At 36.4% G+C, this 25,803-nt stretch overlaps 1 protein-coding gene across 5 annotated transcripts in view; it reads right to left on the reverse strand.

The window, feature by feature from the left end:
- rapgef4a (Rap guanine nucleotide exchange factor 4a) overlaps positions 1–22,108 on the reverse strand; it is a 38,440-nt gene extending 16,332 nt beyond the window's left edge. For 2 of the 5 annotated variants that reach the window (XM_047815129.1, XM_047815128.1), the window contains exons 1-8: positions 21,945–22,108; positions 17,260–17,402; positions 16,976–17,064; positions 15,897–16,043; positions 4,292–4,364; positions 2,847–2,908; positions 1,420–1,526; positions 1,122–1,243 (exon numbers count right to left, since the gene is read on the reverse strand). In XM_047815129.1, coding sequence (XP_047671085.1) covers positions 1,122–1,243; positions 1,420–1,526; positions 2,847–2,908; positions 4,292–4,364; positions 15,897–16,043; positions 16,976–17,064; positions 17,260–17,402; positions 21,945–22,027 — 826 coding nt within the window. In that variant the 5' untranslated portion in view covers positions 22,028–22,108. Of the gene's footprint in view, positions 1–1,121; positions 1,244–1,419; positions 1,527–2,846; positions 2,909–3,056; positions 3,136–4,291; positions 4,365–8,421; positions 8,468–9,153; positions 9,449–15,896; positions 16,044–16,975; positions 17,065–17,259; positions 17,403–21,944 lie in introns of those variants that run through there. The other 3 variants (XM_047815130.1, XM_047815131.1, XM_047815132.1) reach the window with 3 other exon arrangements.
- Between the last annotated feature and the right edge of the window lie 3,695 nt (positions 22,109–25,803).

Here is a 25,803-nt window from a genome sequence, read left to right on the forward strand (position 1 = left end):
ATAATATCATTCCAAAATAAAAAAGAAATACAATGAACCCAGGCTGTAAGTGATATTTTGAACACATTTAGTCTTGACCAAATCCCTCACAACAGCCAGCTCTCCCATGACAGCTTCACCAGGGAAGGTGTTACCTCTGAGACACGGGAAGTCAGCCAAGCATCTTTTCAAACTGCTACTCACACACTCATCACAGTGTAGCATAACACATTCAGAGGAAGTTCTATCCACCCAGATCTACATAATTAACACCCAGGATTGGTTAGTGTCACTATGAATAGTTAGCAACAAATGGCTAGTGTTATTGATAATTATTGACAGTATGGAGTCTCTCACACCCACACAGCACATGGCTGTGGCGTCAACGGAATTCAAACTCATGATCGCTGGTTTTTATTTTACTGGTACCTCCACAATTTGTTGAAGTTCTTTCAGAGAGAGTAGCAGCATCTCTTTTGTGCTGAACATTTCAATCAAGGTTCATTTGGTTGCTTGTTTGGGTTCATTATCTTGCTTAGCAATCCATGTAGAATAAAGCCTTAACCGAGTTAACAGAGTTAACCAAATTTCCTAAAATATTTTATTCGACCTTTAAAAGTTTCCCTGAACCAGCAGCTGTAAAACATTGTCAATATATCAGTAAAACTGTATATAACCATATATTACAACAGGTATCAAATGCTCTTCCTTGTCCCCCTTTTTCACCAGAACTGCTAGTGATATTTAGGGCTCAAAAGTTACCTTTGGTCCAGATGATACTGACCAAACACAAGTGTCCTTTGAGGAGAGATAAATTTTCAGTAAGACAACAATTTCATTAAAAGTGTATATGTATTTTTATATACATAATTGCCAAATAGAATTAGTCAAATTCAACAATGGTTAATGTACTTAATGGTGCCCAACACAGCCACCCCAATTATGCATAAAATTTGAAAAGTTATAAAGTTAAAATCCAATATAAAATATTGCTATAAATACTCAAAATACTCAAACTCAATTCAATTGTATTTGTATAGCTCTGTTAACAAAGGACATTGTCATGGAGCAGCTTTAAAATAGAAAATATAAATGTAAACTTTTCCCCAATGAGCAAACCAGAGGCAACAGTGATAACTGACCATGGTTGAGTACTCCCTCCTCCAGCAACACCTGCCACATCCCAACAGCCTGAACCCGCGTGTGAACACAGGAACTCTGCTGCATCTGCCAGTCAACCAGCTCTGTGCCTACGCAACACCGCCTACACACACACACACAACACACACACACACACACACACACACACACACACACACACACACACACACACACACACAAACACAAAAAGCACCTTTCATAGTCTGAGCTTTTGTAAATATGTCTGCAAATGTGCATTAGTTTATTAGACTGGAATGTCGCTGCTCCTCGTGTACTTACTTATAAGTCTTTAGGTGGTATTTCCTGTCTCGGATCATGTGAGGTGCTTGGGTGAGGATGGCGTTCCTCAGCACTTTACCCGCCCGCAGGATCTTCTCAGATGGAACCTACAAATTGACAAATATCTGTATCATAGCAGGAAAGTGCATTCTTTTGCACTGATTGGCAAACAGAGCTGTTAGTCTGATGATGGGATTGGTGAAGTGATATGGTATTATGGTTTTGGGGTGAAATCAATAATTCATAAATGAATCCATAAATGATTGCTGGAAAACAAAATGTAGAGAAATAGTGGAAGACACTGAAAGGGGAAAATATTTAACTACAGGTTACTGATTCCATCTGACAAATCTTTGGTAATTGTTCATGACCATGTCTTAAACTGTCTTCTTTGTCTTTTGAATGGCAAAAAGACAGACTTGTACTAATACCTTCAAAAATAATTATCAAAATAAATCAGACACACATCAACATAATTCTCCCAGTAAACTTTCTGAGAGCGGCTCAGTTCTGCTTCACTACATACCACTATGTACATAAACTATAAATCATAAGAGCAAGTCAAAATAAAAGTTATTTGCAATAATTAATTGCATTGGTGCATTTCAATAATGCAATAAATAATGTTTAAAAATGTGGGGTTTTTGCACAGTTCTCACATTTCTCACAGTTCAGTTTTCTTTATTTTGAGAGCCTTTCTGACGGGCAAACAAACCATGAATCTTAGCTACTCTGTACAGTTAAATAAGCTGTAATTGGTACAAATGATGAACTTGTTCATTGCTCAACATATTTAAATTTTTATATGTTCAGAGAGATATTCTTAAAAACCTTCCTAATTTTTCCACTTGATTCTAATAATATAACAGAAAGTGACACTACCTAACTACTAACTTTAAAGTGTTGGAGAAATTACACTCACTCATTGTATGAGTCTAACTTTTAATGTACACAACATATCGAAGGATTCATGAAAAGGTTGCATTTCCCCTGTAATAGCGTGACTGGAGGCCCTGCAGTCACATCAGCATGTGCTGAGCTGCAGGAGATGATCCCCTTCTGCCTCTGGGAGCCAAAGAGGAACCGCCAGCACACTGCATTTTTAACACTCTCCCACATTCAGTTATGCATTATGCATAACAACTAACAATGCTCCTCTAAATTCTTTCAGTTGTACATTGCATAGATGTGTAACAATATGCAGCATATCACACTGTATCGTTCAATATGAGGATCTGGAATCAATAAAGAGCTATTTATATTCAGGTGTAATCAGGTAAAAATTAAATGTCACACATCACATATTGACACTTGAGACAGACTCAGCTTCCAATTGACTGAATATTTCATTGTAAGTTATTTGAATGTATTGTTACAAACTTTAAGGAGAGGAAAATTATGCATGAGAACTATTAATACATTCATACCTTATTCAGGTGTCTGGACACTGATCCTAGGGAGTTACCCAGATTCTCTTTGTCAGGCATTCCTATGAACAGATAAAAAGCAAATGAATTTACAAATGGCATTGATAAAAATATAAATATACAGGAGAACAACAATCTTAGCACATACTATACACAGCCATAGAGATCCTGCTCTAACTTTAACAGAAATTGTCTAACATAATGACTTACATAATGACAACAGACCACCAATGAGAAAGAAGCAAAAACATAAAGGACAGTTCAGAAATGCCTCATGATACAGAGACAGCTGCTGGTAATTCATGGTGAGTGTGAGTGTGTGTGTGTGTGTGTGTGTGTGTGTGTGTGTGTGTGTGTGTGTGTGTGTGTGTGTGTGTGTGTGTGTGTGTGTGTGTGCTTGTGTGTCTGAGGATGTGTGTAATCTGTAGAGGCACATCCTGAGGGAGGTCAGGAAAAGAGGCTTGATCTTCACTTAAGGTTACAAACGTAAGCACCGCTCCTTCAGGACAAACAGTCCATTTAGAGCATCCGGCCTTCTAATACTCTTATCTTTCACAAAGCACACCCTTTCTCTCAGCTGAGACCCGGTTCTTTTTATAGACTTTAAATACACTGCTAAAAATATTCTAAAAAGATATCTGTGGGTGAGATAATAGCATTTTATAGCTTTTTTATCAAATCATCTTTGCATTTAAAGAAAAAATAAACTGCTATCTTCAGGAATTTTTCTTTGCTTAAAGTTTTGTCTTTGATATTTTAAGAAATTTGCTAGTGATTTTTCACTTGTGATTCAGTAAGTCATTAACTTAATTCAGTCTGATTAATGTTTCTCAAAATTAATCTTTCGAGTTATAGAATAAAAATAAAAGTTGGAACAAAAAAGTATTTTTTATATAAAAAATTGTATTCATCCATATTACTACTCTAGGTCTATTATTTACTCATTTAATTGCCATCTATTGTACCAGCTTTCTATTCTGATATATGTACATATGCTAGCTTATAAAACAAAGAAAAGTATATACTTAGTCTAGAGTATCTACTCTTAATAATAATACTGTATATTAAAATTATATTTAGTGTATTGAATATGAATTGAACATCACTGCAAATATACAGCAGTATGCTTACAGTAAATTCGACTCATCTTTTGTAGTATAACGAACACAATATGTGACTGTTGACATCTCTACTGAAACTCTCGAGACATAAGATTAAGCTTTTGTCTGTAGCAGAAGTCTGTTTTTCTTTTTTGATTTGATTTTAATTACTGTCACTGAGAAACTATACAGATAATAAAATCTCTGTTATTTTCTCTCTGTACCTACCAGCTCAGTGCATTTGGACATTAAGCATTTGTTTTCAACAAACACAAAATTTTATGTATTAATTAACCAATTTTGGCAAATCAATTTAATCAAAAGAAGAAGAGAGAGTAGACTCACTGTCAGCACTGGTCCCACTCTCCATAGCACCGTAGGGAGGGGCGAGGAGACCAGCCATGCACTGACGATACTTCTGAGGACACAACGACACACAGCAAGGAAAAAGGAGTAAGGAATGAGTGGGCCATGACTAAGCAATTACACCATTTTAATGACATCTACCCAAGTGTGATAGAAACAGATGGCACCTTTTTCTAGGTGCTATATAAAAGGTTTTATATAAAACTTCATCAAGGGCCTTAGCGTAGGGATTAGAGATTAACGTGCTCACACACACACACACACACACACACACACACACACACACACACACACACACACACACACACACACACACACACACACACACACACACACACATGCACATACACACACACACACACACACACACACACACTAAGTGTAAGTGTTGTGTGTGAATGAGAAGCACAGATGCCAGATTAGGTCACTATAAATTGTACGCTACACACTTCCTGCATAAATAAATTGTGAAGGTATGTTTTTTTTTATAAAGCAATTAAAGCCATTTACTCCTGTTTTGAAAATAGCAGTCAAGTGTAACAGATATCACTAAAGAACAAGTCCATGTCACTTTTATTTGTCTAGCATGTATTATGTGGAAGAAATAAGCACACAGCCAAGCCATGCATTCCAGTTATGTGTAAATCTTATAAATCTAGCTTTGCTCTAAACATGCAAGAAAACATTATGTTTGCTGATGACTTCATATGAGATTAGATTATTTTTGATTGGATTTATCTGTATGTTTACATAAACTATACTAGATCTATACGGGCTTAGATGCCCTTAAGGAGCCCTTTCATCCTGCTACATTTTCAGAGGCAGAGTGTAGGTGTGCGCAGTGTATGGCGCTAGTCAGACGCTTAGAATAGTAAGAAGAGATGATGTATCTGTATAATGAAACCTAGTACTGCGGTCCCTGAATGGTTATAATCCCTCTAATCTGGTCTATTTGAGAATCAGAGGGAATTACAGAGGATAACAAAATTAAAAGCACTATAAATCAAAAACCAACACAAACCCTCTACTTTCAGGAAACAAGAAAAAATATTTCAGGAGAGGGTTGAACTTTTTGTCATGTATATCTGTATATGGAGTACAGCACTATCTGTGTGGCTCAACAACAGAACCGTGCAGTTATCAGAGGCTCAAAGCTGCAGTCAGGGGCAGCAGAGTGATGATGTAACATTTTATGCTTAGGTTAATGAAAATGACATTTCTATCAGCATGAGATCACAGTGAGGGGTTAGGAAGGAGACAGAATAAAGGCTAGGAGATTACTGCAAGAGGAATTCATTGAGATATAAAAAAAAATTTGTCTTTTTTTGTGTGTGTGTGTAGTGTCGGCATAGTGAATTAAACCAAAGACGATGAGAACAACAAATACAGGAAAAGTCTTAACTTGATTACTTTCCATGAGAATTACTATACATGAAAAACAAACAAAGCCGATTTTCCTAGCAAACTCTGTATGCTTTACTTTCCAAATCATGCTTATTCGCTAGTTTGTTCAGACATGGGGAAAAAATTCACAATTTTATGCTTCACCCCCAGCTAGTTGCTCTAATATATTATCCTGGCCTATGTCTTCAGCAGCGCTCATCTGAGGCAGGATTCATTTGCATTTCAGAGTGAATACTGCACACTGTCAGGATTGATCATTGTCCGAAGCAGTCTAAAAAACAAATCAAGCTGATATAAGTGAATATCTGTTATCTGCAAGCCAATATACAGCTTAGCATTAATAACCATGGTGAGTAATGACATAGACTGCTGGGGCCATTAGTCAATACAAACACCTGGGACGTTATAGCAGGCTTAATTCTTCTCCCTCTAGGAGCAGTGTCTTTAACGAGAGTCAGTGAAAGAGAGAGAGAGAGAGAGAGAGAGAGAGAGAGAGAGAGAGAGAGAGAGAGTGTGGTGTGTGTGTGTGTGTGTGTGTGTGTGTGTGTGTGTGTGAGAGAGAGAGAGAGAAAGAGAGAGAGAGAGAGAGAGAGTGTGTGGTGTGTGTGTGTGTGTGTGTGTGTGTGTGTGTGTGTGTGTGTGTGTGTGTGTGTGTGTGTGTGTGTGTATGTGTGTGTTTGTGTGAGAGAGAGAGAGAGAGAGAGAGAGAGAGAGAGAGAGAGAGAGAGAGAGAGAGAGAGAGAGAAAGAGAGAGAGAGAGTGAGCCACATATCCTAATTATACTAAAAGCAATTGATTTGTTTTATATCATTACAGTACATAAGTCTAGATTTCATAAAATGTGGAATATGATGTTGGATACTAATGGATATCCAATAACCCATGCTGAGTTTTTTCAGAAGCAACTAATTATAAATGGCACACTTCTACCATTTATAAATGCTTTTCTATCAAAAATGGTCCCTAGTTTTATTTGCATTTCATTGATATATGTAGTTATATATTTAATTGGAGGAGAAGAACCCTTGCAACAGTTATTAAATTTAATTGTGCTAGGGCCCATTACACTATTAGTTTCAGCACTCTTCACCCATTATATTTCTGTACACTTCATAAAGTCATTTGAAGCCTACATATTCTTGTACTCCCACGTCATATAAATTACAGATTGCACAGGAAATTGCGGCTTTAACCCATGACTTAGTTTTACCATATTTCTAAAAGATAGTATCATATGAACGATGACACACAATGTATAGATTTTACCCCTCAGGACAAAGCCAATACAACTTAACATTTATTTGCACAAGCAATAGTCTGTGGCATTTAAATAACACATTCATATTCAAAGCTTCGTCTCTAAAAGTTAGAAATCAATAACAATGTTCTGAGGATGCCAACCATTTGTACAACACATCCATAATCCATAAACAATCATTGCAGCTTCCCCGAGTTTAAGCACGGCTGATATATCCAGGTGATCATGGAAAAAAAATACCATCTTAGCAAGTGAAAATGTATTAAATATAGTCAGTATTTAAAGGTAGACAGTATTTTCTTTTAATAAGATTACAATAAACCAAATACAGAATTATTAAACCTATATTCTGGATATGTTGAATCTTTCCAAAACTAATTTTTGCATATTTTTAGAAAAAGACTCTTTCAAGCTTAAAACAAGTAATGGATATCAAGAAAGGTTTAATAATCTTTTATTTTTTTATTTTTTTATTTTTTTTGTACATCTTATAAAATAAAACACTAGTTAATTTGATTCTATTCATGGTACTGTACAGTATGTCCACTCCCTAAAAATAAAAGTGTTATGTGATTTCCTGCCTCATCGTACTAAGATACTGAAGTGCCAGTAACTGCAGGCTATAGCAAGCAGAAAACATGTACAAAATGTATATTAACTCAAAATTGCTATCATTTATGCAGCACCAAAATAAAATAAACTGCCATCTTTTACCTTCTGTCAGTCACTATGCTTATTTAATAGTTAACACATATACATAAACCACATGCTTTTCCCTTCTATCTAAAAGATTTATTAGTCAATAAGACAGAGGTGTTCTATGTAAAGACTGTCATTTGTCTGTGTTTCTTCTTGCTACCGCAAACAAATTAATATAATTACTGGATGTCATCGTTGTTTGTTTGCATTGATCATTAAAGTACTACGGTGATTTATCTTCAGAAAGAAAAAGACAGGAAATCAGAAAAGATTCATATGGACTGTGTCTTTTTTTAAGGTGTACACACACAAAATAAAATGTGTACTGTAATGAATTATTACTAATCGTTTTTTAAGAACTGAGATGTGCTCTTCTGCTCTGAAGGCTACACAGAACGACTTAAACCATCTGCCAGATAGAACAACACCAGAAGATGAAACATAAATTAAGGATAGGAGTTCCATATCTCCATGACAACCAAAGCCCTCTGTGCAGATACTGCACAAAACTCTCCCAGGTCCTGCAATTTAACATCTCAGTTTTTACTGTGAGACGGAAATTAAAGCAAAGAATCTGTAAGAAATACGAGAAATGCCCCAGCCATGTTATACATAAGGGCTGGAGGAGCAGTCAGTCAAAAACAAGTGACTAAGCTTAATTGCACGTCTGCATTCTAAATGATACAAGCTTTCAGATCAGAACACAATGCATTGATTAGATTCAGGCAAAGTTATATTCACAGATTACCTTCAAAGGTGAGAATGTTTTGAAGCATTTTGTGTCGTACGATCTCGCCTAATGACAACCTGGGTGCAATGCATGGTTCAGGAAACCGGCTGCAATACAAATATATCTCTCATACACAAACCCTCTATCTAATCTAGTTCCTGTATACATACACATCTCATTATCATGCTCTGCTGCAGAGGTTGATCTGTTCCTACAGATTACAAAATACATTTTTTCTTCCTTCTTCTCACATGCAAAAAGTCTGTAGTTAATCACACTTCTTTAGCGGTTAGTTTATCTAAAGGCCATTAAATAAATCAATGTGTTACAAATATAACAGATAAAGGAACCGAGCTGCTTTGCTAACCCTATGCTTTCCTTTAGGTTTTTGCTGTATGTATACAACATACCACATATAGAATATATATGTAGTTAACAATTATTTATTTTAAAGCATGATCTTCAGTAACTACTATGAAATACATACAATATGTGTAGTGAAAGTAATACAACACATATGTGTTTAAAGCGGTAAGGAAAGCTATAGACCTGCTGACAAGTTCTGGGAATTTAAGGGGTTAAATAAGCCTTTCCAGCATACATTAACACATTCTTAACTTTAAAGGCTACCATGACTAAGCACATTCATGTAGACAACACTTTTACAATTCAAGTGTAAAAATGTGTTGAAATTATAAATGAGTCCACAGTGGGGTGACAGATATAAAGAGAAACAGAGCAAAAACTTACCTACAATACAGTAAACCCCATAAGACTTTTCCGGCTGTTGCTCTCTCTGTGCATCCTTTCCTGATTTCAGATCCAATCACAAAGTATATCTGGGTAATACAGTACTAATCCTCTCTTCCTTCCCCTGCAGGGAAGCATATATTTCTGAGAGAGCTTCTAACGGTGGATGTGTAGCATGTAGCAAACTGACAACAGGATGTGAGTGAGTGAGAGAGAGAGAGAGAGAGAGAGAGAGAGAGAGAGAGAGAGAGAGAGAGAGAGAGAGAGAGAGAGAGAGAGAGAGATGACCAGAGTCCTGTTCTTTGCTCCAAGGTCCCACTGAGTAGCAAGCTGACTGCAGAGCATGTGTGTAAGAGTGTGTGCTCTCTGTCGAGAGTGGGCACTCATCTGAGAATGATGATGATTGGAGTACTCTAATTGCCTAGCAACCGCTCTGAGTCTTGGGAGGGGTCAGTTACTGGTCCATACCAGCATAACATACACATAACCATACTCACACCACCATACTTTTGACATTGTAAAAATAAGACTCTATTTTACCGAGACTAAATCAAAAACTGTTCTAAATGTCTGATGTTGGCAAAGAAATTATAACATTTAAAAAATCTCCTGACAAAAAGCTTTTTAAGAGGTACTGTCTGAATCCTTAGAGGCATTGCAGTGATTATTGAGATACTCCTGGATGCAGTCACAGCATGGCAAGGGAAGTAGGGCAATACCAAGGAAGATCAAAGGTTTGGTCGCTCTCTGCTAATTTGCCACATGAAATATGGTTATGTGCTACTGTGATTGACAGAGAAGAGACAGTAAGCAGCCCCTCACACGCAGCAGAGACTGTAGCCTATTCATCTACAGACAACTTGTTGATATGGCAGATGCTCTTTGGTTGCACCACTCAGGTGCCCCATTTTGCTGTTTGCTTAGAAGACTGTTTGAAATCTCATTCATGGAATTAAAACACAGGCCAGGATGAAGATTTGATCCAAAGGGCTGATTTATAGATGGCATCAAGTTTGGCCAACACAATCCGTACTGTAAGATAAGTGTAAATTATCCCTGCATAACATGTCCAGAGTGCCAAGGGGGCTCTTTTGAACTGAAGCAAAGAAGCCCTGGAGATAACGGCACAGTTTTTAGTAAATAGAAATCAGCAGAGCCAGATTCCAAATTAACAAATCCAACAACTCCATCAAAACAGTGCATTAGGATAAAAAAAACATTCCATTGTCAATCCTCAAGCTTTTTTGGGGTTCAGAGCCTTTCAAATATCAGACCTACAAAGCCTGCTACTCTGTTCCAAGATGCTCGTTTGCTTGAAAGAATTGCTATTCAGAAGGAGGGGGTCTTCAACTACTTCAGATAAAGACTATTGATGTCATCTAATTTTAGATTTAAAAGGGCTGAACTGGTTCCAAAAAGCCTTCCCGTTTCAGCCATCATATAATTGAGCTGTTTTTTAGTCACAAAACTGGTTCATGTCAGCAAATCTGCAATAATGCTTTCTGAGGATTTTCATCCAAGACTGGCATTCCCAGACAAAATGTCCCAAACTTTGGCCTCTCTCTAGCACAATGGAGGTTCTGAAGATGTATGCATGCAGACCTGGGTCTAAGAACACTTGATCAACACTGATGTCATCTAATGTGTTGTTTAATTAATTGGGTAACGCTAAGAGAAGGAAATGTATGAATCTTCCATCACAAGGTGAGAGTGTGGAGATCTTTTAAATCATCACCAAGAAGGGATGATGTCTTACGACGCTAATGGGTTTAAACCGCACATTACATTCATGTGTGGCTAAAAATGCTGATGATCATAAAAACCATGTTCCCGGATAGCAAACAAAGTCTAGTCTTGAATGTGAACATAATGGCAGTCACCTGTAATCCAGCACAAGGTCTGCCCTTGAACACAAATACAGAAAAAGACTGAGATGTTTTTTTTTACATGCTAGCTCTCATGGCTGCATTGGAGCAGAAAGGGAGGTGGACTGCACATAGTAAGAACACTGTCCATTTGCTCACATTAAAGCCTCACTTTGCTTCTATAAAGGTTTTATGGCTGACAGAGCCATGCAGCTTCAAAAGGAAGAGCTTGCATTCAAAGACAACACGATAACCAATCTGAAGCCGCCAGCTTTGAAATAGAAATTAGTTATTTGACATACAAACAGGTGCTGCTGGGGTTTTTTTTTGTCAGGGCCTCATGAATGTTTGTGTGGCTCTTTAAATAAATGAGAAAGTGTGTGTGTCCCCTCTGCATGATCAGTAGAGTATTTCCATTTATAAATTTGCATTGATCATAGCAGGAACATTCTGCCTGGAGCTTCTGTCAGAATTACACTCATTATATAACTGTTAGGATGAATGCTTGTACAGATACTTTTGTGTACGTGAGTGTATGATAGCATCACTATGCTCCAATTGCTTTCCAAAACAGGTTATCAGACATGACACAATTTCATATTATGCTTTTCAAATGCATATATAAACCCCATAGACTTAGATAATATTCCAGTTGATAGATGAAGGAAAAACAAAAAACAAAAAACAAACCCAATGCACAAGGAAATCTTTATGGATGGCTTTTATATTAGGACGAACACAATTTGCGCTTCGCTATTTCAAGTATAATTAAGCACTGTAGCATTCATTACAAAGAAATCCACTGAATTGTATCTTGATATACATTTAACGTATTTAAAGAATATAGAAAAACGAAGTATCTTAAGGTTAAGAAATACGTCTCTAAAAATAAAAACAACTCTATTGAAGCATTATTAATATAGGGTTTTATTAGCATGATTAGCTATATTTAACTTTTCTTTGAAAAAGCATGTCTGATTAAATTGAAATGGGAAATGTATTACATGAATTCATTTCCTTTTTCATATCAAAACATAAAGCATTGAAAAAAACAATTTACACCACCCAATCAAACTTAATACAATGTTAAATGTGAACCTCTCCAAAATAATGCTGTCCTTTATAACAATATGGATGCTACTTTGTTACATGTGCCTTTAAACTGAACTTATTCTTAACCATTTTATATAAACATATTGATTTCAAATTATGTGATTGTGTGCTAAAAAAGTTTTTAAATGGATCATTTCTTGTTTCTTTGTTTCTTGTTTCTTTGGAAGCAGGATGATGGATGATGTGGGAAGCTCAGAGCAACAAACTGTTCACTCTCACAATGCCAAGCACTAGTTGAGATCTTAGTTTACATTGTCCTTCTGTTCGTATAAGACAGCAGTGTCTCTAGTGCTGATGTGTCCATAGAAGAGGAGATAATGAAGGCAAGGTAGCAGTATGTGTGTGTGTTGTTATAGGGATGTCTGTGTGTACATATGGACTTGTGTGGGTGGTACAGGGATTGTGCTATGACTGTGTTGCCCAAGCCTACCGTCATTACGTCTACATATAAACACAAAGTGTCTCTCCCACTTCCTTATATTAGTCACCTTTCCTTTTCCTTGGCTATAATAATCTAAAATAGCCAGACATGCAAACACCCAAAACGTGTGGAACAGTGACTACATATATCTCTCACACACACATGCACACACACACATCCACACACATACGCACAAAAGCTAAAAATGAAGACACTATAAAGACACTGTAAACAAAAGATTGTTTCCTTGTTGTAGATTTGGCCAAATTTTCAAATAAATAACAGATCCAAACAACAGTCTTGGAACACCCTTTATTTGTGGGATCTTACACTCATACACTGTATGCACTTCCAGACAAAAGATTTTAGGCACCTGCAATGAATTGATAAATCGATAATTATTAAGAGTCAAATGAATTCAGTATTACAAAAAATACTTAAATTAAAAAAAGTACTGTAATAATAATCTGGATTTATTACTGAATTTATTAAAGTCCATACTCTTTATCACTCGAATTTGACACTTCTAAAATAAAACATATTTATGTTACAAAGATAATATTAAAAGTGTCTTTAAATCCTTAATCTGTAGGTTTAACAAATGTTATCTCACAAGTGTCTTAAAACACTCCCAGTAGGACTAGCAAACAAATAATTGTGGTCTGATAGTAGATCAGTAATTATTTTTACATTTAACAAGCAGTGTTGGTCTAGTAACCTAGTAAGCCTGGGCAGCACATTCTGTAACAGGTTAGTGCTCAGGTCACTGCTTGTACACGAAAACATGCCAATCGGTGGATTTGCAATTCGAAATGACCTCTAGTTATTAGTGGGAACATATGTGCGTGGTCTTCTCTGACCTGGTTTTAAGACACTAATGGAGATCCATTAGCATAAAAACATTCTTCTTTTTACAGTTTATAGAGAAACTTTGCTCATTTTTCAAAGAGTAAATCTGCAAAAACATAGCAACACCTTCCTAAACTCACCTTTCAAACATTCCTAAATGGTTTGAATCCTAAACCTATTGTTTCCTCATTTCTTCTGAACTGATCTAATTAAACACTAATCTGAGGCTTACTTGAAGAAAGACTGTAAAAGAACAATCAAGAGCACCAGTCAATAGTAGCCTCATAATTAGGCTCAGTCTCAGATGCTTCGCCCACGGACCGTCTGAAGAACTATCTGGCCACAATCAAGAAATTCTTGCCATCTCACTGGCTGTCAGCACCTCAGAGTGTACACACTTCCAGACAACGTATGTCAGGGAAACAATGAGCTTATTGGAGAAAAATATACTCACTGACTAGGAAAATGTATGGGAGCTTCACAGCTGCCCATCTTTAACCTCCTAAGACCCGAGCTTTGGTTTGGCTTGCATTTTATATGCAATGTCATGTCCACGAATGTGGACACCAGGTCGTAGTAGGTTAAAGGTTAAAAATGACACCACAATTCCCAACCTCTACTAAGCTGCTGATTGTGTTCAGTAATGTGAGATGTCGAATAAATAAACACTTCTTGTGAAAACAGATCATAGACAGGTAAAGTACCATATCCACTACTGTACCATATTCTGTAAGTAGACGACTGTTATTTTTTAGATTACAGTGTAGGATGCTTTAAGCACACCAGAATCATCATTTTAAATGTCACTAAATCCAACTGTCCCTTCATAATTCATTCAGTTTGTTGTCCATCTTCACTAACACACCACTTAACGCTTATATGCAAGCATTGATATTACACACAGTATAAATCGGAAATGTCTGTGCTTCAGCTCACCTATTACAGGAGCCTGAGTGCTGCCCCTGTTGTTCATAGCATTACAACACAAAGATCCATAACAATTGACCCACAACACCTAAAGAGTGGCACAGTCTCTGCAGAGAGAAAGCTTTCTGTCCCAGAGGAAGCAGTGTGATGGGCTCATTCTTTCAACTCTCAGTCACAACACTTCTCTCCAGGCCCTTATTCAGCTCTGGGCCTGACCTAAAAAGCTTTAAGAAGTGTTCCCTGAGGCACTGCTTTTCTCACATTATTGTGTTACGTCAAGTTAGTAGGAGAGTAAGGTACACTACCAGCTAAATGTTGGAAGAGATTTTCAGTGTAAGATTTGATTACCCGAACATACTTTTAAGCCTTGGGAAAGATTTATAAAGGAAAGCTGCATACAATTGAACAGCTTATGCAGTTTCTGGTTTTAATGAAGTCACTCTACGAGAAATTTAATCACATTATTAGTGAGCAAAACAGAGAGAGTGCTGTCAATACAGCACCATGATCCTCTGTACATCCAGCAAGGAGCACAACAGTCCCTCTAAAAACTGTCTGCAAAATGGACTTATAAGAAAGTGTGTGCAAGCATATGTTAAGAACGTTTTTATTCTTTTTTGCTACCATGTTTATGCATTGTTGTTGTTGTTGTTGTTGTTGTTGTTGTTGTTTTAACGCTGTCAAATTTCTATCTTTTTATACTTGGATTAAGAACTTAAGCTACATGAAGTAACACTTCTCTAATCAATGATTCACATCCACAGAGTAGTAAACTTAACATTACTGTTAAGTACAGGAAATATTTATTTATTAACAGCTCATAAGCACTGGGAACTCCAACATTCTAATATTTTCTGGTGGTTTCAATACTTTTTATTGTATAAATGTTTCTATGTGATATTGTGTGTGGGGTTTTTGGAAACCAGCTGGTAGTGTTTCAATTATTTATAGCCCTATCAATGATGTTTGTTTTGTTTGTGTGTATCGCTTAAGCAAAGTGTGTGAGAATACATGTCCGTGTATTTGCTGAGTTTTCCATTTCCTCAAATGCAAACAGACCCTGTTGTGTTTGTGTCAATGTCCATTAGCACTAAAAGATGCCATAAGAATAAAGAACAGTCTACATATTGTTCCAAACTCATGAAGGATATGACCAAGTGTTTCTTTTACAAAACACTCCCCTCTGCTGGTTAGTGGTACAACAGACAAATCAAAGCACAGAAAAACCTCCCAGCAATTATGCCTAAACTGCAGCCAGTGTCTGCACATACAAACTTTCTATCCATCACAGCTGACATTACTTACAGATTTAAATTAGATTCATTTAAGATTAGTAATTATAAAAATCTAATAATTAGTATAATAACTTTGATAATTATGGGTTGTGATTTCCATACCAGAAAGGAAAAGAAATGATTTGGATCCCCGTCTACACTGCAGGGAGAAAACTGGGGGCACCGAACTCCACTTTAAGTACCAATGAAGTCATTTCACATATGAACGAAATGCATGACAATATATTAGTATGTATCTCCTACATGGCAGTGTAACTCAGTGAGAACTCTTACCTCCCACAGGCTTCTGAACTCCCTCTGCTCGATGCGCAGCAGCTCACTGAACTCTCGAGTTACAATCGTGGCATGACGCGGTGTATTGTCCAACACGGACTCCCCGAATGCTGTGCCGATGCCCAGTGTGCAAATGGTAACTGCATCCTTAAAGGGATGTAGAGCAGGAAGGAACACAGTCTGCATGAGTAAACACTTAAAGGCCATCGGAAAAAAAAAGGATTGGCTCCAGCCTCTGTTCCAGGCAGAGGGTAATCACTTAAATCACTCTACCGTCCTACATTAAGGTTAAAAAGGTTAACGTTCGGCTCAATCAGCAATGAGTCTGGGTGGGGTAGGGTGGGGTGTGGGGAGCAGAGAGAGAGAGAGAGAGAGAGAGAGACAGAGCGAGAGAGAGAGACAGAGAGAGACAGAGAATGACAGAGAGAGAGCGAGACAGACAGAGACTGGAATGAGTGGAAGTCTTGCTTGGCAAAATCATGAAGGCGTTAATTATTTATGGTTAGAAGTATTAATACAAAAATATGCATTTTCTCTGAGGAATAGAGCTGTATCTAACTGTGTGATTGTGTTTACTGTAAAGCTCATGTGGTTTAAAGTGCAATTATTTACAAAATTAACATTTTTATACACGAGACAATGCAGCTTGCAGGGCCATAGTGCAAATATGTGGAATGAGAGGCATTCTTGTTTCATAGTGTTCCAGAGTCTCTAAGAATATTTTACAATCTATGTCAATATACACTAGTCAACCAACACCAGGGACAATTTATAATGTCTAACATACACAAACAGTTTGTTTTTTTGGTCTGTAGGTATAATCATACTTTTTTGAATTGATGTTAAATCATCATCATCATCATCATCATCATCATCAATAGAACATACTGAAGTTGTTATGTTACTGGCTTTTTACTTTCAAATGCAAGACAAGTAAATAGTATTTTTAAGCATATATATTTTAGAGGAGCACAGTGTGAAAGTATTCTAAAGAAGGAAAAAAGTTCAAGCATGACATGTAAAAGATGTCTAAGAGGAACTAATACACATTCAAGAGCAGAAAATGTGTAACGTTTTACCTGATGGTTGGCAGTTTCAGAGACTTTAACATCGAGCGATCCAGAGAGGACAGCGTACCAACTAGTGCCGATATCACCCTGTCGGTACACTACAGCACAGAACGCAAAGTGAATAGACAAGAGACTTAAGAGTCATGATAGTCAAGACAAGTGTCTTCTTGTTTCTTTTCTCTTGCTTGTAACTTGTAGTCACAATATGAATAGAAGCATTTTGTTACTGCATAGTTGCATCCGATTATGTTTGCATAAATGTTTGCTGTGACCGAGTGTATGGTATGACTTACATGTGATGCCTTTTTCCAGACACTCATAGTAGCCACATAGACATATCTGTTGTAACATGGTGGGGTGGAACTTCTCAAAAGCTTTCACGCGCTTCAGACGTGCCATAATAATGTCCACATCTTCCCCAGAACGCTCTTCTGGTCTACACAAGAAAATCATTGTTATTATTGCATTAGCACATCAATCTGAATATGAGCACAAGAATGATCACATTACTTTTATTACAGAAGAACAAGTTACTGAATCTGTGAGCACTGAAATATATATATAAAATAATAGTTATGAGAACAGCAATAAAAAATAAAACTTCAATAATACATGTCCAATTCTGTTCGTCATGCTTATGGCACTGTGGGTGGAAGATGTGACTATAAACACTTGATTATGATCTGACTATTCACTAAAGCTATGGAAATCAATTCAGACATCTGTGAAACAAATAGTTTCTCTGTGAAACAACAGTATGAATTTGTATATATATATATATATATATATATATATATATATATATATATATATATATATATATATATATATATATACACATATACAATATGGAGCATAAGACTGTGCTCACTTTTAGAGCTAAATCAGAGAATACTGTGTGTGTGTGTGTGTGTGTGTGTGTGTGTGTGTGTGTGTGTGTGTGTGTGTGTGTGTGTGTGTGTGTGTGTGTGTGTGTGTGTGTGTGTATGCAAGACTTTAAGCTCAATGAGTTGATTGTGTTGGACAGTTGCCCTGTAGGTTTGGGCCTGAATAGAAACAAGCTCAGAGGAAACTGTGGTCAGTAAAGTCTAGCAATGCCATCATAACTTCTGAAATCCTAAACACAAGCAAAAGATGCATGTATCTCTCCATGCAAAACAAAAAATATAATTTATTCGATTTTTGTTTCCACTTTTAAATCCATATTAACCTTCTACCCCTTAAACCTCAGCTTATTTTTCAGTTCTTCATCTGGAAGCATGTCATGCAGTAACTACTATAAAAGACACCGGACTATAACCTCATTTTAAGCTCATGATTCAGATAAAGACAGGTTTACCAACCACACAGATGTTCATTGCTTTGCTTCAATGCTTCCTTCATGCAGAATGAGCAAACAAAACTGAACACATGCACACACAAATGAAGTGTAACGTAATTATCATAGATCTTTATATCTAATGTGCTGATATAAATTTGGTGTTTAACCTTCACAAGAAAAATAATATAATACAGTCCCTCTACGATTTCATTATTTTCCCGTCACAGAAATAAAAGAAAAATCAAGCAAACTATATTCAAAACAATATTCAGAGGAGGTTGATATTTCTCAAAATTACCATATAGATTTTCTGCAGACATGGGTCAAGACACGTCATTTGACGTCATCACACCACACATTCAACTGAAGCACTCTTCAATCCAGGTGTGTCAAACATGAGTACAGCTATTACAGAAAGTAATTACGTATGTCTTCACTGGTAATAGTTTAAAAGAAGTATCCTGTGCTTGTGATTTTCCCCACTGACACATCACAACATCACAAATTCTGACAAATCCACAGATAAATCAAGCATTTTTGACTGCAACACTTACTGTACAGAAACTACAACCATGTGAGTAGTCATAGGAGTAAAGTGCTGCTCTTAACCGATGCCTAGCTTGCCTATATAGCAAACAGAGTCTTGGTCAAGAGCAAGATTTAGGTAATCAATAGCTAGTTGTGCACTTTCTCTCAGCATTACATAAACAGTATCTTTAAATTTCAACTAAACAGTTTAAAAAACAAACAGTAGGCAAATGTCAGCAATCTTGACAATGTATAAACCTTGTGCTCCTTGAGGAGCTTACAGGTGAATTACACCTGAACAAACTTTCATCCTTTCATCTGTGTACGCAGTTGTGTTTGTTAAAGCGGAACTAAAGTCCCATTTACTAAGCAAACACATCTGGTACAGTGCAGCACATCACCCTGAACACTGTATTGTAACCCTGAGTCCAGAACAGCTTTCAATCGTGTAACATGCATATAATATTAACTTTCTCTTTGGGAAAAATTCAACTCTTTCATCCTCTTTTTTACCTTCTATCCCGTGGAGCCTTCAGCCATAGAAGAACAATTTTTGCTTTAAATATCATCGCAATTAATTAAGTAATCGGAGAAAGGAAAGTTACATTTACCACACTGTAATTTCTAATGTGAATGATCACAGATGCAGATAATATTTGAGGATCTACAGTGCAACCCTCAGATAACTGACATTGAATATTTTGTCTTTCATCTCAAATACGTTCAAATTGAAATAGACAAAAATTCTGAGTTTAATATGCAGCACTCTCAGTGCTTTTTCTACACAGTCCTCCATTCTATGAAAAGAAAAATCACTGCACAACTGTGAGAGAAATAAAAAGCGAACTAACAAAAGCTGTGGAGTTTATTCAACCTGCTACATTTGCACCTGAATTCTATTGTTAGTGACTCTGGAAAAAGAGGACCAAAGAACTGAAAGGCACAATGTTGTATGGAGAAAAACACAATAAAAAAAGTTCAATGCATTGTGAAGAAAAAAAACATAGATTTATACGGTTCACAGTAGAAAAACTAATCATGGGAAACATTGTTTAAGAACAGTTAACAGAATCTAAATTTATACTATTGTAGTTTAAGAGGGTTAACTACTTACATAACCGAAATCTGGTTGTAAATCTTTTTGTATTCTTAGACAAAAAATACTAAATATAATAAATCGTTTGAAAAAAGAGAATTAGAATTAGCCAGAAATGAACGTCTCACTAAGATCTTTAGGGATCTTGTGGACAGTGTTACATTTTTTTAAAACTTGATTATATATTATGATAATGATTTTCTAAAAAAAATAATATAATCATTTCATATATTGCTGACTGAAATATATTACTGACTGAAAGCAACTGATATAAAAAAAATTGTTCTCAGTCATTTTATCGTAAAATGTTCACATTTTTACATAATTTTTTACCTCTCCAGTGGTAAATATGTTGAATATTTTTTTCTTTTATATGCAGCACTGCTGAATTGCTAGCAATATGATGATACATATCCAGTGTCACAGAAATGCCTTCTGTGATATTATATTTCGTCATATTGCAACTAAAACATTACCTCTTATTAAACGTTACTTGCTATTGATTCTGTTTTGCTAGAAAGCAAGTAAACATCAATTCTGGGCAAAAAAATAATGAATGCCATACTTTTAGAAACAATAAACCACTGGTCAGATAATTAGCAAAGAAAAAGATAAAGTAGCTTAAAGGGTTGATTTAAGCTTTGATTTATTTATGTGTTTAAAACTTGTGGGTGACTTTTTAATATACTTTTTACAGTAAAGCATCTCACCAGTAGCAGCAGCCATCTTCGTTCGGGGACAAATGTGGTAGAAATGCATTGTTTACTGCATATTTCAGCAAACGTTCGACCACTATTGTATTTCTTATCAGATTTGCTTCTTGCTATCCCTCAAAGATTTCACTGCAGCAAAAGTAAATAAGCAAATGAAGTCTCTAAAGTGCATTTGTTTGATTCTTGCTAATGAAATATGTTACTATTTGGGCTTGGTGCATTATTTTTGCCCTGAAGTGCAGAAAAAAGAAGAAGAAAAGAAAAGAAAAGAAATTTAAAAAAAAAAATAATTAATTCAACTATAATTTCTGGCACCAAAAATGTCTAGTGTGTATGTGAAGATGGAGGGTTTTGGCACAGTGCCCAGTGATCTGAGGAAGGGACGAGAGCATCTGAGGTGTGGCTCTGCTTTATTCTCAACATCCTCCTGTAAAACTGCGCATATTATTGACTTGCTCGCGGATTATGCGTCCATTAAAGCTGACCATGGATAAATCGGAGCTCATTAAGCTGCTCTCCGTGTGCCATACGCACATTAGGAAAGCTACAGTGGTCGATAATAGTTTAATTACCAAAGGGGGGGGGGCTGTGTCTCAGTAATATATAATACAACCAGCTTGAGATAAAGTTTGAGGAAGAGAAACAGCTCATATGGAGAAATAAATACGCATCCTCACCTTTATGAGGCACTATTAAAGATGAAAGCAGAAAGCATGTGTGTGAATGCAGCAGATAAAGGACTATACCTTTCTGTACAGCTTGTACAGGGCAGGAACATGAATGAGTCTGCAGTATTACTGCCACTGCCGCTGCCTCAGGGTTATATACGTCCCTTTAATACACACTTCCTGCTTTCTTTTTTATTTATTTTTTATTTTTTAATTTTTTTCACTCTCAACAATACACTAAATAGGAAACTGTAAAAAAAAATAAAAATACGTAAAGTATCTAGTAACAGAAGATGAATAAGGTGAGCTAAACCATGACTCATAAGGTGTGAGCTACAGATAACAGACATGACTGACTGTGTGCTCAAAACCGACACATTGTTCTCAATCCGCGGCTTCCTCTGACAGATATCTGTTAGTTCAAACACCACTGAGTCAAATGTTCTATTGTTTTTATTCATAACGCATAGGCTAGCAGAGCAACGTTAGCTGTTTATTATGGCTCACACACACATACATACATACACTCTCTCACTCACACACACACACAGACGGTCGACCTCAGTGACAAAGCGTGAAGCACATGGAAAAACCACCGTGATAAAAAAAAAAAAAACAACAACAAAAAAATGACACTGCGAATGCAGCTTACCGCTTGTCGAGACAGGCTACCCATTCTGAAGATGCTGAGGAATGAGCAGAGGTGTGAGCTGCTACCATCTTTGGAGAGATCATGGAGAGAGAGGGAGAGAGAGAGAGAGAGAGACCGTGTACACACTCAGTTCACTCTGTAGGCATTGCTTCAGTTAGCTCCCAGTGCTGCACTGTCCTCTCTCACTCACATCTGGGCAGGAGAAATGCCCTATTAGTCACTCAGCTACCTTTTAGATACTCCCATAAACAGTCTCATCAGGTTCACTTGTTTATAGTCCATTAATTACGATGCACAGTTAGGTCATTTTCCTTCACCATGTAGATCATAAGACAAGGACGACCATATATATATATATATATATATATATATATATATATATATATATATATATATATATATATATATATATATATATCAACAGTTACTTATATATTTGGGAGGGAGAATCATTTTCAGCCATTTGTAATGGAAACTTTGGTCAGGACAGAGGTGTTCTAGGTTCAAGGGAGGTACAAGAATCTCAGGGAACATGGAGGAATACTAGACATAAAACCATTGACATCACTTTAAATTATGCGTAAGATACTGTAAGCAATGTACGTCAGTCACTTTAAAGGTTATTTGACAATGATGCCATTTTCTAACAAGAATACCCAGTGTTTAAAATCCTTATACCAGCATTGCACCATACAATGAAACTCTATATCAATACAACTGATGTTATTCAGAATAATTCACCACCGAGACCGGTGGGATATTTTTTACTAATGGATTGGGTAGGAGGTGGCACAGATGGGTTTCATGGGTTAGATGTATATATGTTGACTCACACCTGATAATTTCATGTGAACAATATTTCACTGTGGGATTAATATATATGCTGGGAACACAGTCACATCTCAGGCTTGATTATCCATAATATATTGCACCCTGCATGGCATAAAGGGACCTGGGCAAAACTCTTCTATATCAGAAATTAAATATAAATGTTGCATTGTGCTGTTTGAGGTGCTGTTTACTTTGGCGTTTTACAGTGTAGTCTATTACAGCAAAGAAATAAGGAGCTGAATTGCTTGAGGGAAGGAAGTTGTAGTGTGCCTGATAAGGCATGGATGCTCTGATAAATAGTCCAAGTGGGGGGAGGGGCAGTCTGCAACGGTGGTGGCTTTGCAGATGCAGCATATTAAATGTCCTGGAGGAAAACAAGAGTCACTGAGGCAGGACACTGTTGATTTTTACCAACACTGGGATGATGGTGGAGGTCTCAAAACATATCCCTAACCCCTAGGGATTATTTTCTGTAATACATCAGCAAGCGGATCGATACAATCAATACATCTCTGAGCACTGTATGTTGTCAGCCATAATGGATGAATTTTCCAGATGTCATCTGTGTTTATAGTCTGAATTTAAACAGAATAATTGAGTAATAAGCCACTTCACTTTCTGGACACTACAGATACACTCTGTAAGACATTCAGATGACTTTTGTAGTCTAGAAGGCCTTACAGAGTGTATATGTAGTGTCCAGGAAGTGAAGTGGCTTATTATTCAATTATTCTGTTTAAATTTAGTAATCACTATATATTATTTCATATATTTAGTGGAAATATTACGAGTGACAAGCTGTTATGTAAATGACATTTGTAAATTTAGACTAAGAGGATAAATGTAAGCACCATACTTTAATGACAAATATTTTAAAAGAGAAACTGTGATAAATAGAGAGAACAGGTAAATCCTTTATAGTTTAACTTTATAGTTCAGGTTTTTTTTTATGTATAAACTATAACTTTATAGTTCAGGCTTTTTATGGGCTAGTGTTAGTAAACCAGGCTATTTGTGCAGTTGGTCAGTTGTTTGGATTCCCATGACTAAAGTTATTTGTATGAAATGTATTATATTATATAGGTGTGTCAAGTTTAGTGAATAGCGCTGTTATTTATGTCATGTCAGGCAAAGAGAAGTGTATAGCAGACTGCAGCCGACCTGCTGTTCTACATCTCCCACACACTGTGCACTGAGGCATGAGACTGAAACAATGCAGACGGAGACAGCTGCAGCCAGATGCAACAATATAAATAAATGCTAATATTTTCTCTTCATATTTCCTCTTAGTAACAGTTTGCACTATAAACATACTCATAAAAAGTGATCACTATGTGTAATATGACTGATCATAGCGTTAATATTATCATCATATAAGAGGAATAAAACACTTGAGGAAATGCTGTTATTGTTGTAATGCATCAGGCTGCATCACACCATCCCATTACTGATTTGACAGGAAGGAATTAGTGTTGGATTCATGGTGAACTCAGAGTTTGCACTGACCCATTAGTTCCTAAGGAGCTCTCAGTTGCACTATTGTAAACTGTTGTAGCAATGACATAATTTACATTTACATTATTTACAGTCCAGTGTCGCAAACAATTTAAGAATTTACAGAAAAAATATATATATTTTTTTCTGTAAATTCTTAAATTGTTTGCACTACACAAGGAAATTGAATTGAATTGAATTGCCTATGCTTTGTGTGCCTATTTAATTTTATCCCTTACATTGTCATTAGGACATTAGGAGAAGTAATAAGCTAAAATAGTAAAGCCAGATGACTACATGCTGGCACAGATCAGATAAAAAACTGCTTTGTTCTGTGTGAGCTGTGTGAGCTTCAGACATTGAGACACATAGTCTCATTTATAATGTGTCCACTCAGCAATCCTGAGGTATCAATTTCTACAGTGAAATTAAGGGACAGACACAGAGTGAGCGACTTTGAGTGAGCGGAAACGAGAGTGAGTCCTGCTCACTTTAAACTAAAGCTACACCAGTTGTGTGCAAAAAAAGCAATGCATCCCACACAGATCTCATTTAACACAGCTTTCTGGAAACATATAAAAAGAAATTTGGGGAGATACAGATACATAGCTTCAGTGAACCAATGCCTTGGTTTTGGTTTAGTCTCACTAAGACTCTGTGCATACAGAAGGAAAGTTATAAAGCTTCTGTGTGGCAATAGCTGGCAAAAAAACCAAACAAAAACATTACTTGTCTTATATGTAACTAAGCGTCAAAGACTGAACTGTTATTGTCCCTGTCAGCTACTGCACTAGCTACACCTGCTTGTGTTTTTCAGAATTTCTCTGCTCCATTTCACAACTGGTTAAAGCTCCTCCACTAAAATGTTTGCTCTTTCAATAGGATCTCAGGATCCAGATTCTTCTGCAACAGTTTAAGTATAAAATTATGATATAAGTATTATAAGTATTATAAGTAGGTGAGATAGGTAAATAATTTTCCTCTCAGCTGTTGGTTTCACAATTAAAGTGAAATATTTTAACATACATAGTCTTTCCACTAGGTGACAGCATTTGTGTGGATTATTTAAAAGGGTATATGGAATAAAGAGAGGACCGGTATTATTGTTGTTAAAGGAAATTTTTTTTTATCTGTAGAATTCCTTACTTGTGTTAGCTGTAGAAATATTTGCAAGAGTTGCATTAAAGTTTACTCCATGTACTCTGGTTTCCTTCCCATTCCAAAAACATGTGTTGTAGGCTGATTTGCATCTCTAAAATGTCTGTTGTGTGTGGATGGATTTTCATACTCCTCAAAATACTAACTTATTGTCATAGAAGAGACCATTCCCATTTGCATAGAAATGTTTATCATGAACGGATTCATAAAAGTGATCAGTAGCAGAACATGTTTTTCCTTTTTCACCTGATTGTATGTGACAATTATTGGGATAATCTTTTGATAATCTTTCACCACTTCAGAATTGGTGAGCATTTTACAGAGCTTCTCTGTTCAACATGATTGATGAATGGTTGTTTCACTGACAATAGTCTTC

This window comes from Tachysurus fulvidraco, chromosome 6, assembly GCF_022655615.1.
Source record: "Tachysurus fulvidraco isolate hzauxx_2018 chromosome 6, HZAU_PFXX_2.0, whole genome shotgun sequence".
Classification (NCBI taxonomy): domain Eukaryota; kingdom Metazoa; phylum Chordata; class Actinopteri; order Siluriformes; family Bagridae; genus Tachysurus; species Tachysurus fulvidraco.